At 53.8% G+C, this 14518-nt stretch overlaps 1 protein-coding gene across 4 annotated transcripts in view; it reads right to left on the reverse strand.

Moving 5' to 3' along the window:
* Positions 1–14273, reverse strand: part of FLNA (filamin A) — a 63204-nt gene extending 48931 nt beyond the window's left edge. For all 4 annotated transcript variants that reach the window (XM_029067831.2, XM_029067829.2, XM_029067830.2 and 1 more), the window contains exons 1-2: positions 14137–14273; positions 3149–3622 (exon numbers count right to left, since the gene is read on the reverse strand). In XM_029067831.2, the coding sequence (XP_028923664.1) occupies positions 3149–3551 (403 nt within the window). In that variant the 5' untranslated portion in view covers positions 3552–3622; positions 14137–14273. The remainder of the gene's footprint in view (positions 1–3148; positions 3623–14136) is intronic.
* Positions 14274–14518: the final 245 nt, after the last annotated feature.

Consider the following 14518-nt stretch of genomic DNA (forward strand, 5'->3'; position numbering starts at 1 on the left):
GGACACAGAAGAGACACATGAGTTCTATCCACTATGCCACAGAGGCAGCAATGAAAGAGCAAGGGCCTGGGAGTCAGAAGGACCTGGGGTTTAATCCCGGCTCCACCACTTGTCTGCTATGTGACCTTAGGCAAATAAAAATGATGGTATTTGCTAAGCACTTACTATGTGCCAAGCACTGTTTTAAGCACTGGGCCCTGTTCTCACTTCACTGTGCCTCAGTTACTTCATCTATAAAATGGGGATTAAGATTGTGAGCCTCATGTGGGACAGGAATTGTGTCCAACCTGATTAGCGGGTATCTCCTCCAGTTCTCAGGACAGTACTTACTTACTGTACTTCGGTGCTTAACAAATACCATTTAAAAAAAAAGTTCAGACATCTGTCACAGATCATTGAGAGCTGGGGCAGAATAACCAGCATCCCCCTCCTCAGGATCAGGCATCCATCTCCCAAAGGGAATCTCTCCTCTCTCCCCGCCTACCCCGCCACCTTTCTCAGCACTTCCTAGAATACAGCTGCAGGGAAAGACTTTGAGAAAGTGTAAAGAAGGGAACAGAAATGGGATCCAAGGGGCTCCTACTCCGGGAATGCCTTCTGGCTTTATGGGCTAGTACAGTTTTGCCCAGCATTTTACCCCCAAAACAGCTAGTCTCCATTTACAATCGCACCCCACAGCTCCCAAGTAACTCCACCCTCCAATTCGGCCCTAGGCTTCTCCATCTGCCTAGCGTGTGTGTCCGTCTGTGTGTATATGTGGTTGGGTGGGGAGATGCTTGCACACCATGCATTACAGGGTGTATTCAGGGGGATGGGGGGAGGCGGGATGGGGTGGTGGCAGGGAGTGGAGAAGGGTCAGCAGTAATCAGGGAAGCGTTGGAGGGGAAGAGGGTGGGTAAATTGGAGAGGAGATGCTAGTTGCATCGCTTCACACTGCCCGGAGCCTTTTCCAGGGCGTTTTCCAACTGAAAGGGGGCAAGATTCCTTCAGTGGAGCAGGATGTGACCTCACGCCCTCCCGCTCCACAGCATTCCTCAGCTCAGGGCTCGGGCTAGCAGGGCCCACGGCTCGCTGGGAAGGGCTCCCCTCCCCTCTCCCTTGGCCCGCCCCACAGCGGGGACTGGGGGCCAGGGCAGAGCAGGAGGGGGGCATGGGCGCCGCTGTCTGAGAGCCCTCCCCTCATCCCGCCCTGCAAACAGTTAACAGGCCGCATTCCTGGAGCTCAGAAAAACCAGACCCGCTCCAGCTCTCCGGCGGCCGGCGAGGCAAGCCTTTGTTACAGGATCTGCAGCAGCAACAGACATAGAGCAGAGCAGAGATGGGCCCTTCCTCCCCACCCCCCACCAGCTCAATCCCTCTCTGCTCCCCTCCCCACCCCCTACAACATACACAGAGCTTGGGCAGCTTCCTTCCCCTCCCCCAACCTATTCTCCATCCTGGCACCACTGCCTTTTCCTGGAACTCTCCACACCAAGCTTGGCAAGGCCCCCCTCCCTCTCCTTATTGCCCATAGAGCTGGGGGCGGGGAAAGAGCTTCCTAGCCGCCTGCCCTCTAAGAGACTGACTGCCTACATGTGTCTGGGCTCAAGCCTATAGCAGTGGAGAGGGGAAGGAGGCCAGTGTGACACAGGCACACACTCCAGAGAGGAAGGAATTAAGGCAGGAAACACCTCTAGGCCAACTTTCAGAGAGCCTGCTGCTAGCTCGTTTCTTTTGAGCCCCCTGAATCTGAAAGGAGATCGGTGGGTGGGGTGGGGGTAGTAGCTTCGTGTGATAATGTTTCTATTTTGTAGAGGTGGAGGGAAGGGGTGGACGTTGTTGTCACGGGGCAGGGCTCTGAGAATGCCAGAGCCCCAAGGCATGGAAGGTCCCATCCCTGGGGCAGGAGGACAAGGAAGCCGGATGTTCCGGGATGGTCCGCCAAGGGACTTTACCGACACCTGAAGTAGTGCCTGGCTCCGCACTGGGATTGTGGGGGTGAGAAGGCAGATGGGGGATGTAGCACGGTCAATCTAGACCAATTCCAATGGGTACAGGTGAGCGAGGGGGCACCCATCCGTATCGGGTTTACTAGATGGGGTGGGAGGGACACCGAGGATTCAGAAACTCCATTCCCTTCCATCACCCCCTCATACCCCTCTAAGAATCTTCCACCGTGGCTGCCAACATGTTTCATTTCCTGCCCGCCGCCCCACATGGCCAGGGAGTGGACTTTAAAAGCACTCGTCCCACCCAGGCATGGGAGACAGGGTGAGGGTGGCAGGGACCACCGGGGCAAGACCCCTGCACAAGTATAAAGCCATCTCATCCCCACCCACCACCCAGGGTGAGTCACGGGGTAACTATCAGCAGCCCCTCCCTCCCCAAATCTGATTTCCATTCACGGCCCTCTTCCAGGCTGAACGGCTTTTACAGGCCCGGGCTTTCTCGGGGAGATGGGGGTCACTCAGAGTATGGCTCACACATAGACACTTGGGATAGGTTCAGGCTGGGAGAAGGGGATGGGTCCAGTTCGGATCCAAGTTCCCCCTCTCGGGCACAGACATGCCCAATGTCTTTTCACCCTCTCACTCCAGAAGTGAGTTTGGTGAGTCGGGTTAGGAGCCCAGCCGCCTGCGGATGGGGGAGCCGGGGATCTGGGAGGGAGGGAAAAATACTGCAACCCTGCCCGTCTTTCCGCGATGAGCAGGACGGAGAACACCCCGCCCACGGCGCCAACGGGTCCGGTAGCCCCCTCCGCAAGGCCCGGGCCCACCGAGGAGGGTCCCTCCGTCTCGGCCAGGAGAGGGTTAAGGGGCGGTGGGCTGCGGGAGCTAGCCCAGGCCGGGACGGAGGGAGGGGGCCGCGCTCCATTGTCCGCAACCGCTCCGTGGGGGAGACTGGGCGCTCCTGCAGACCCTACTAGCCCTTAGGGGAGGGGAAACCCACGCAGGCAACAAGGTGATGGGTCCCGGCGCCCCGCCCCACGAGGCCCAAACCGCACCCCCACCCCCACCACTCCAGGACCCCAGACTCTTTCCCCAACGCGGAAACTGCCCATCTCTGCTCTCGGCCTTGGACCACCTTCCTTTCCCTCAGGCTTCCTCCCCGCCCCAACCCCTCCACACCACCAGGACTTCTCCTGGGGGACCCTCCCCAGGTCACTGACCGATGGACACGAGCTTGATGCTCTCCCGGTCCAGGAACTCGAGGGCCACGGACACGTTCTCCAGCTGCATCTGGCGGAAAGTGGGGCGCTGGTTGTACTTGCGGTACATCTTCTTCTGGCTCAACACCTCCAGCAGCGCGATCAGCCGCAGCCCATCGCTCAGGTCGGTCTGCAGGTTGGCGATGCGTTTGTTGACGCATTTCAGGTGCTCGTTGCACCAGCGGGTGAAGGTGTTCTGCTGGATCTTTTTCCAGGGCGCGTCTTCGGCCAGGTCCTTCTCGGTGGCTGGCATCTCGGCCTCCTTGTCGCCCCCTCCTCCGACCCCACCTCCTCCTCCACCTCCACCTCCTCCTCCTGCGACCGCAGCACCGCTCTGGTTGTGCCTGGAGTGGGAGCTGCTCATTTTGAGGGCCGGCCTGGGGAGGGGGCGGTCCTCGGCTCTTGGGGAGGGCTCGCTCTTAAAGACGCAGGCACCTAGGAGAGGGGAGAGCAGTTGGTGGAGAGCTCTCGGGGAGCTGCTCCTTTAATGCGCTAGGCGTGGGAGGGGCGCGGGGGACATTGAGGCGGGACGTTGACCCCTCGCTGGACGGGGTAGGGGGAGGCCTCCCTGCCTCCAACCTCTCCTGTTCACGCTTCACTCGCTGCCCGGGTCGTTTTTCTAAAACCCCATTCATTCAATCGTATTCACTGAGCGATTACAGGGTGCAGCGCTCTTTACTGAGCGCTTGGAGAGGACAATTCAGCAACTGATAGAGACAACCCTGCCCAGCGATGGGCTCACAATCTAGAAGGGGGGAGACAACTAAACAAAGCAAAACAAGTCGTCGGGCATCAATGGCATCGATATAAATAAATAGAAGTATAGATATATACACACATCATTAAAAAAATGAATAGTGAATATGTACATACACAAGTGCTGTGGGGCAGGGAGGGGGGTAGAACAGAGGGAGGGAGTCGGAGTGATGGGAAGGGGAGGAGGAGCAGAGGAAAAGGGGGCTCAGTTTGGGAAGGCCTCCTGGAGGAGGTGAGCTTTCAGTAGGGCTTTGAAGGGGTTGAACTGTGCTAGATTGCCTTCACATGAAGCAAAAACTCCTCACTCTTGGCTTCAGAGCTCTCCATCACGTTGCCCACTCCTAACTCACCTCCCTTCTCTTCTTCTCCAGCCCACCCTGTACACTCCGCTCCTCTGCCGCTAACCTCCTCACTGGGCCTCATTCTCACCTACTGCACACGTTTCCCCATCTCCTCTAAAACCTCCGAGGTAGCCCCATACCTCTTATTAATAATAATAATGGTATTTGTTAAGCACTTACTATGCGCCAGGCACTGTTCTAAGCACTGGGGTAGATATATACGAACGAGATAATCGGGTTGGACACAGCCCCTTGTCCCACTTAGGGCTCACAGTCTTAATCCCCATTTTACAGATGAGGGAACTGAGGCCCAGAGAGGTGAAGCGATTCGCCCAAGATCATGCAGCAGACAAAGTGGCAAAGCCAGGATTAGAACCCATGACCTTCTGACTCCCAGGTCCGTGTTCTAGCCACAAGGCCATGCTGCTTCCCTCTTCGCATCACTCAGTGACCTCTGATAAGTAACTTGGTCTAGTGGAAAGAGCACAGGCCGGGGAGTCCGAAGCCCTGGGTTCGAATTCCACCTTTGTCACTTGCCTGCTGTTTGACCTAGGGCAAGTCACTTAACTCCTCTGCCTTGGTTTCCACATCTGTAAAATGGCGACTAAATATTTGTTCTCCCTCCCTCCTAGATTATGAGCCCCTTATGGGACAGCGACTGTGTTCAATCTAACTGCATTGTATCTACCCCAGTACTTAGTAGGGCCTAGCACACAGTAAGTGCTTTACAAACATTGTTACAGTTGTTCTTGAGACCCTCAATCAACTCTCTGCTCCAATTTATCCTCACTCCTCTCCCACTACACCCCAGTTTACACTATTTGTTCCTCTAATGCCAACCTAATTACTCACTATACCTGGCTTTAATCAACCCTAGATTGTAAACTCCTTGAGGTCAGGAAGAGTGTCTATTTTCTCTATTATATTCTCCCAAATGCTTAGTACAGTGCTCCGCACACAGTAAGCATTCAATAAATCTCTTCGTTTTAACTGGTTGGTTGACCCATGCCCATTACTAGGCTCCCTGGATTTGGGGGTTTTGAGGGTAGACACATTTAGCGGTGAGAAAGAGGGTGTTGGCAGGGATATGTGTCTCCGCCTCACACACACCTGGATCCCCATTACTATTTCTCTCTCCTCTCCACTAGGAGCAGGAAGACAGTTACCTACTAACTTACCTCTCCTCTCTCACACATTCATTTTCTCATATTCCATCCATCCCAGTCCTCCCTCTCCCACACATTCCCCACATTAATACAGTGCTAAGTGCTTTGAGCAGTGCTCTGCACTCAGTATATACCACAGATTGATTTACCCCCAGCAATTATGCTGAGAACAGGGGACAGCTCCCCCAGATACCAGATGAGAAGCGACGTGTCCTAGTGGAAAGAGCATGGGCCTAGGAGTCACAGTACCTGACCCTAATCCCAGCTCTCTGCCAATTGCTTGTTGTGTGATCATGGGCAAGTCACTTCACTTCTCTGTGCCTCAGTTTACTCAACTGTACAATTGGGATTAAATACCTGCTCTCCCTCCTTCTCATACTGTAAGCCCCATGTGGGACAGAGACTGTGCCCAACCTGATAAACTTGTATCTACTTCATAGTTTAGGATGGTGCTTGGCAAATACAAATTAACAAATACAATTAAAAAAAAAAACTCCTCAAAAGCCAAGTGGAGACTTCAGGCAAACAGTACAAACCGTGGACACTGTGAAGGCATTGGGGTTTGGGACAGGGAGACAAAATGGAGGTCCATCCAAGTCTGTGGGATAAGTCCTTTTCCCCCATTCTGGGAACTCTTGGAGAAAATGAAACTTACTGTAAAGTTTCTCCCCCAACTCCACCCCTGAATCAATGTGGCTGCAGCAGACAACATACAGCCAGTCACAAGACAGAAAGGAGGGCACAGAGGTCATGGCCAAGTCCCTACAGAGCTGAGCCCCCTCCCCCTGGTAGAGCAGACCCCAGCTCCACCTCCTCCTAGCCCCAGGGTCTGTTTCCTATTTGGCTGAGTAATGAAGCAAGGAGCCATGATATCAGAAGGGTGAGGTCATCAGACTCCCTCCTCCACCTTTCTTCCCTCTGGCCATATTGGGAGGAGGAGAAGGGTAAGAAGAGGGGAGGGAAAGGAGACCCACCAAGAGAGAGAGAAATGAAACATTTCCAAATTCTGATCCCTTTCCATGAAAGTAAAGCCAGCCTCTTGCCAGGCAGGATCCAGGCTCCACACCTCACTTGAGAGAGAAGGGGGGTCCTCACTAATCCTGAAGGCCCCTATTGCCCCACTCCCACTACCTACTCTACTATAGTCTCTCCAGCGCCTAGAACAGTGCTCTGCACTCCGGAACCGCTCAATAAATACCACTGATGGACTGAGGGACTGTTCTGTCAACGGCTGATTCTGGATGAGCCACACCCAGACTTCCTGAAGCAAAACTGAGGGTGCCTTTCTTCGGGTTCGTTCTGAGTATTCTCACCCAGTTCGTTACTCATTTCTCTGTTTTACTCACATTCTCTCTCTCCCCTTCCCTCCCACAAACAAGGTATGCTCCTGGGGTTCCCAGGCCCCTACACAATAACTAAATATGATTGATTGATAGACAAGCCTCAGCCCACCCCTGTGTGGGATTCAATCTCTCCAGGAAGCCTCTGCCCACTTCTAGGTACCTCCCAACAGCCTTTTATTGTAGGACCCAGGCAAATTAAAGCAGCATGGGAAATAGCAGGGGCAGGAGCAGGTGGGGAGAGAGGTGCAGAATCTTGGGCAGGCAGAGAGGATGGGGCCAGGGGTCAGCAGAGGGGAGTGGAGGGGGATGGGGGAGCTTTGGGCCTGGGTGGAGATGGAGGGCAGCTTGAGCTAGGGAAGCCCTGAAGCAAAGGCAACATTTTTCTCTTGGGGCGGTTTCAAATAGCTATTATTCCCCTCAGGCTCCCTACATCAACCCGGGCCCCAGGGGCCAGAACTGCCTACCCACCAATGGCCTGGAAGGCTCTCTGCCAGACAGTTACTCTCCCCACCTTCAAAGCATTATTGAAGGCACATCTCCTCCCAAGAGGTCTTCACTGAATAAGCCTTTCTTTCCTCTTCTCCCACTCTCTCCCTATAATAATAATAATAATAATAATAATGGTATTTGTTAAGTGCTTACTATTTGCCAGGCACTGTACTAAGAGGTATTCATTGCCCCTCCCAGCCCCACAGCACTTATGAACATATCCCTAATTTATTTACTTATATTAATGTCTACCTCCCCCTCTAGATTGTAAACTCACTTGTGGAATGTGTCTACCACCTCTGTTATATTGTTTTATTGTACTCTCCTAAGTGCTTAGTACAGTGCTCTGCCCACGGTAAGCTCTCGATAAATACCCCAGATTGAGTGACTGGTGAAAGACACCCTCCTTGGTGGCTTGAACTGGCTGCCCGGCTCTGGGCTTCCCCATCGCACAGTTGGTTTCCCAGTTCCATGCCGGATGGCTGAGAGACGGGGGAAGAATCCTAAGGACTGGCTTTCCAGCACTTCTGGAAAGTGTTGGATTTCTCCAGGTCCTTGGGGTGGGGGTAGCAAAAGTCACAACAATCCCCAAACAAACCAAGCCCAGGAACCGGGCCAGAGTCTTTTGGGCCGGCCCAGTGCTGAGGGAGCCCAGGGGAGCCACGCCCAGCTATGGGGACACTGAGTCACCCTCTGGTAGGTGAGGCCTGTGCTGCCCTCTGTTGGGCCACAGTTAGTAGGGTGAAGCCCCGCCCCAGCAGAGGGGAATTTCCTCCCAGCTGCCCATGCAAGCCTGAGAACTGTATTTTCCCAGTGCTTAGTACAGTGTTCTGCACACCGTAAGCGCTCAGTAAATACGGATCGAATGAATGAACCAGGCACAGAGCCGGGCAAAGGGCAGGGCAGACCGAACCTCCTCTCTGGCCTGGTGCGAGGAACAGTTCGGCAACTGGCTCGGGAGAAAAGTTGGGGAGTTTTCCCGTATGTGAACAAGGCCCTCAATTACTCAGCTGGCACTGCACCCGAGAACAGCCCGCTGGCTACTTCCAATCTCCTCTTAATCCCTCAAAGGTACCCCAGCTTTTAAACTGTCTGCAATAATGCCAGCCAGCATGGCGTCTAACCTTCAGCCCTAGCCCAGACTGTCTGCCTCCAGTTGCCTCCATAATGATCCATTCCCAGAACGATCAATCCACTTACAAAACAATCTCCCTTCCTCTCTTGTCCATCCTCACCAAGGTCTCCATCTATCCACCCAGTGGCTCACCCCAGAGCTCAATCTAGAAAATTCCATCTTGCATCCTCCAACTGCTCTATACCACCAGGCCCTCCCCTCCTCTAGCTCTGGAAGTTTGTCTTGTACCCCACCAATCTATCCTATCCTGCCCTAGTCCATCTCCAGAGCCCCTGGATGATGAACTCTGGCCGCCTGCAAGAGGGATAATCCTCAGGCATGGAGACCCACCCTTCTTCCTGGTCTTTCTTAGTCTCTTGAGCTCCATCAGTCAGTCAATTCAGTCAATCATATTTATTGAGTGTTTACTCTGTGCAGAGTACTGTACTAAGCGCTTGGGACAGCACGATATTACAGTATATCAGACACATCACCCCATACCACCACAGACTCAAGTGACTGGAATCTGGGGGAGAACCTCCAGGCTATGAAGTGAGTGTCTCATACCTTCCTGCCTACAGGTCCAAGCTCATTCCTCTATGAGAGAGGGAGGAGGTCTGACCGCTACAATTTAAGCACTTACTCATCCTGCATAGTCCTCTATTTGGACTTTTTCCTCTTATCTTTAATCACTGGGGGTCTGCCTTTCCCCTTTAGGTTGTAAACTCCTTGAGGGCAGGGCCTCCTTTCCCATTGCTTTACACACAGTAAGGGCTATTACTATTACTATTGATAGGATAATCAGAAGACCTTGCTAGATCCTGAGAGCATAGTTAGCAACAAAGGAGAGGTAATGGCACAGTTCAGGATTAGGGGAGGGAGTGGTTAGCTGGGGAAAAAGGAAGTCAGAACTGGAAACAGGGGGAAGGAGATCTTCTCCCGGTCCCCAAACTCTGTGGCTCTGCCCTCTGCTTAATAGTAATAATAATGGTATTTGTTAAGTGCTTACTGTGTGTCAAGCACTGTTCTAAGTGCTGGGGTAGATACAAGATCATCAGGTTGGGCAGTCCCTGTCTCACGTGGGGCTCAGAGTCTTAATCCCCATTTCACAGATGAGGTAACTGAGGCAGAGAGAAGTTAAGTGACTTGCCCGAGGTCACCCAGCAGACACGTGGCAGGGCCTGGATTAGAACCCAGGTGCTTCTGACTCCCAGACTCGGGCTCTATTCACTAGTCCATGCTGCTTCCCTCATTACCTGCAGCCACCGCCCCCCACCTTCCCGTTCAAGTTCCAGCTGAGGACTGAAGAGATTTGGGAGACCAAGCCCCAGCTCAGACTCTTCCCCACTCCCAGTCCCGGGGCCCCTGGGAAAGCAGGGACTGGGTTTGTTTACCTTGGTTTTGTACCGCCCCAGCCCAGGGCCACCAGGGTTGGCCGCATAACAAGAGCGCCTTGATCAGTTGATTATAATTCTTCAAGGCACAGTCCTCCAGGAAGCCCAGGAATCTGGGTCCTTAAAAGGGTCCAGACTTGGCTTTTCCTCTTGTGGGGCCTGGGTTCATTCCCTACTCTTTTCCCAGAAATCCAAGCCCTTAGTACAGTGCTCTGCACACTATAAGCCCTCAACAAATACGATCGATTAATTGACCTCTAGACTATGAGGTTGTTGTGGGCAGAGACTGTCTCTTTCCTGCAGTATTGTATTTTCCCAAATGCTCAGAACAGTAAACGTTCAATAAATACGATTGAATGGCACTTGGGAAGCACAAAACAAAGAACTGACTCATTCCCAGCCCACTAGGAGCTTCCATTCTAATGGAAGGCCAGGAGAGGTTTGAGCCTCATGTGGGACAGGGACCTTGTCCGCACTGCTTATGCTGTAGCTACCCCAGTGTTTAGTACAGTGCCTCGGACCTAATAAGCACTTTACAAATACATTACTGGGAAGCACCATGGCCTAGTGGAAAAGCAGGGGGCTGGTAGTCGGAGAACCTGGTTTCTAATCCCGGCTCTGTCATTTATTTGCTGTGTGACCATGGGCAAGTCACTTAACTTCTCTGTTACTCATCTGTAAAATAGGGATTGAGAGTGTGAGCCCCATGTGGGACAGGGGCTGTGACCAACTTGATTAACTTGTTTCTACCCCAGCTCTTAGAACAATGCTTGGCACATGGTAAGCGTTTAACAAATACTATAAAAATATTATCATTATTATTGTCATTGTTGTTATTTGGTAGTCAGCTACCCAGGTCTGCCCAGTTCTGCCCAGGTCTCTCTGCCTCCTGGAATGCCCCTCGCCACCTCAACTCCCACTTTCCAAAGGGAGAAGTTGAGGCAAGGATGGATAATTTCTCCCCCTCCCCCCATCCCCAACAACCCACCAACTCCAATTGGAGCAGGAAATAGAACCCAGGACCTGTGCCATCCAGAACACTTTGCCCTAACAGGTTCCTTTTATTTATGGCATTTGTTAAACACTTATTATGTGCCAGACACTGTACTAAGCACTGAGGTAGAGAAGCAGCGTGGCTCAGTGGAAACAGCCCGGGCTTGGGAGTCAGAGGTCATGGGCTCTAATCCTGGCTCTGCCACTTGTCAGCTGTGTGACTTTGGGCAAGTCACTTGACTTCTCTGGGCCTCAGCTTCCTCATCTGGAAATGGGGATTAAGACTGGGAGCCCCATGTGGGACAACCTGATTATCTTGTATTCCCCCCCCCCCCCAGTGCTTAGAACAGTGCTTGGCACAAAGTAAGCGCCTAACAAATACCATTATTATTATTATTATTATTACCACAAGTTAATCAGAATGGACACAGTGTCCCTGTCTCACATGGGCTCACTGTCTTAATCCCTATTTTATAGATGAGGTAACTGAGGCACAGAGAAGTTAAGGGACTTGCACAAGGACACACAGCAGACAAACGGTGGAGCAGGATTCGAACAGCAGAAGCAGCATGGCATAGTGACTAGAGCGTGGGTCTTGGAGTCAGAAGGTCATGGGTTCTAATCCTGACTCTGCCACTTGTCTGCTGGGTGACCTTGGGCAAGTCGCTTCACTTCCTCGGGCCTCAGTTACCTCATCCGTAAAATGGGGATGGAGCCCGGGAGCCCCATGTGGGGCACAGGGCCTGTGTCCAACCGGATTTGCTCGGATCCATCCCAGAGCTTAGTGCCCGGCGCACAGTAAGCGCTTAACAAGTACCAGAATTATTCATTTTTATTACTATTATTCTGACTCCCAGGCCCGTGCTTTATCTGCTAGGCCACACTGCTTCTCCCTGGGCCAAGGTCTCCGGGCGGGGTCTCCCCGTGGCAGAGGAAGGTTCTAAAACTGGGTCCTGAGTGAGAGAGTAGGGAGCAGGGGTTGCTTAATCGCCCCCGCCCCCTGGACAGGGGGACAAAAGCCAGAATAATTTGACTCGTCTGCTCCTGCAGTCCCTCGATGTAGCCACCAGGCGGCGCGCCCTCATCGCAGGCCCAACACTCTCCTCTGCGCGCCGGGACCAACTCTTCATATTTTCCCCTTATTTGGAAAGAAACCATCAGCCGAGCCTCCTTGACCCCGCGACCCCCGACCCGGGGCAAAGCCCTCTCCGCTTCTCTAACCCAGCCTCTCCTCCCCCCCCCCCCCATCACCCCAACACAACTGACCTGTGCCACAATGCACAAAGACCTTTCGGATTCAATGCATCTCCCCATCGCCCCCCATCCCCACCCCATCTCTGGTCCAATCAGCCCAGGAGGGCTCCCAGTGGGGGGCGGAGGCAGGGGTCTTAGCTCTCCCTCCCCTTCCTCAATGGGATCTTCCGGGCCAGATGCCCCACTCCTTTTGATCGTCTCTGCTTCTGGGGAAAAAAGAGACAATTGCCGGAGTACTCTGCCGCCTCCTTCGAGCCTCCTTCGACTCGGCATAGAGAGCGGCTTCGACCTCCTGGGAGACCCCAGAATTGGGCCTAAGGCCACCCTCCCTTCCTGGGTCCAGGCGGGCACTGCGAGCTCTGTCCCCATTCCAGCCCCCTCTGGGAACACCTTGGAGTAGGGTCTGGGGGCTCCTTAGTGGGGTGTATCTAGGTCAGTGGGAATAGAAAAAGGTGATGGGCCCTGCTGATCCTCTATCAATCAATCAATTAATCGTTTTTATTGAGCACTTACTGTGTTCAGAGAACTGTACAAAGCACTTGGGAGAATACAGTATGACAGAGTTGGTAGACACGTTCTCAACCCACAACACTCTGGACTCTTCTGGGGGAATGGTACCCCAAGAAGATTTGCTCCCTTTTTTTCAACCCAGGTCCACAGCACTTATGTACATAGCTGTAATTTTTTATTTATATCAATGTCTGTCTCCCCCTCTTGACTTTGAGCTCGCTGTGGGCAGGAAATGTGCCTGTTTAATGTTATATTGTATTCTCCCAAATGCTTAATACGGTGCTCTGTACCCAATAAGCGCTCAATAAATGCAAGTGACTGAGTGAACGCTCGGCACTCGAGCCCCTCCTTGAACGTGGGGGCTCCTGACTCTCCCCTCCCATTCCCAAGTGCCCACACTCCATCTAAATCCGCAGTTCTCTTCCTCTGCCTCTGGATGCCCCAGGGCCGGCTTCCAGTACTGATAATGAAGATGGCATTTGTTAAGCACTTACTATGTGCCAAACACTGTTCTAAGCGCTGGGGTAGATACAAGGTAATCGGGTTGTCCCACATGGGGCTCAAAGTCTTAATCCTCATTTTACAGATGAGGTAACTGAGGCACAGAAGTTAAGTTGCTTGCCCATGGTCACACAGCTGGATTGCCACCCCGTGTCCCACAGATGCAGACCGGTCTGTCCCCTGCTAGTGGCACTGCCCAGGTGATGGCAGCTGGCATGTGTGTGTATGTATCTAGGCGGAGGCTGTCTCACACTATCTCACTACACACCCTACGCCTTGGGACTCACAGGTACCGGCTCACCTTATGCTGCACCTCATCCCCGGAGTGGCACTGATATGTGCACAGAGACACACCCAGGAAACCGATGTGGGGTACGGAGTGTTCCCCACATATGCACACGCTCAGGAGAACCCCAACACGCACACACAGGCACGCAGTCCCCACACCTAGAAGATTCACCTAGAACCCGCTAAGCACGGGCACACACGTACACAATCCCCACACCTAGCAGACTCACGGAGAACACACCGAACACACGCCCTCATGTTCTCAGGCACGGGGAGACGTGTTTCACATCCACTCCCTCACACGTGCAAACATCCCTGCACAAAGACACTGACACGCACCAATTCACACGCTGCCCCAGGCCCCTCAAGAGGCTTTGTTTCCTGTGAATCCCTGGGGTGCCAACTCCCTGCCCTCCCCCTCGATGCCCAGAAGAACCCCTAGCTCCAACCCTTGAGCCCCCAAACCCAAGGGTTCAAATATCCCCACATTACTGACAGTTCCCCGGTCCGGCCCTCCAGCCGGGGAAGTGCCTAATTCAGTGGGGGGCGAGGGCGGGCAGCTACCAAGCTTGCCAGTCCGGCTGGGCCGGGTCGCCGGTGGCTCTGGGCTGCCATGCCCAGGTGATCCCAGGAGAAGGCATTGGCTGAGCCAGGTGAGATCCGATGAGTTCCCTCCCTCTCCCAGGAGGTGGGGGGCCGCCGGGGGCCGGTCCCCTGCAAAGGATGACCGGGGGCGAGGTGAGGGATGGGTCAGTGGGCGTCCCCCCAGCTCCCCGTCCAGCTGCCTGGGACTCACTCACCTTTTGCTTTTGTTCTCTCCTCTCAGCCCCCCGCGGAGCCGGAGCTTCTGTCTCTTGTAAATTCTGGAGCTGCTGCTGCGTCCCAGCTCCTCCTGTCCCTGCAGCCCCTGCAAGTCCTGCAAGCCCCGCAAGCCCCTGCAAGCCCCTGCAGCCCCTGCTCCCCTGCCCCAGCCGCGGACCTCAGAGAATGGCAGAGGTGGCCTCTTGTCAGCAGCACGACACCCCCGGTCTCTGTGCCTGGCTCCGGTGGAGAAAGCCTTAATTGGTAAAATAGCCAAGTGGAGAGAGAGAGGTGGGGGGAGTTTGATGGCACAGTCGAACCGGGAACCCCGCCTCTGGGAGGATGAGGTCAGCAGCCCCAGCGCCGCGGCTCGCGTAGCAG

The sequence above is a fragment of the Ornithorhynchus anatinus genome, chromosome 6 (genome assembly GCF_004115215.2).
Source record: "Ornithorhynchus anatinus isolate Pmale09 chromosome 6, mOrnAna1.pri.v4, whole genome shotgun sequence".
NCBI lineage: Eukaryota > Metazoa > Chordata > Mammalia > Monotremata > Ornithorhynchidae > Ornithorhynchus > Ornithorhynchus anatinus.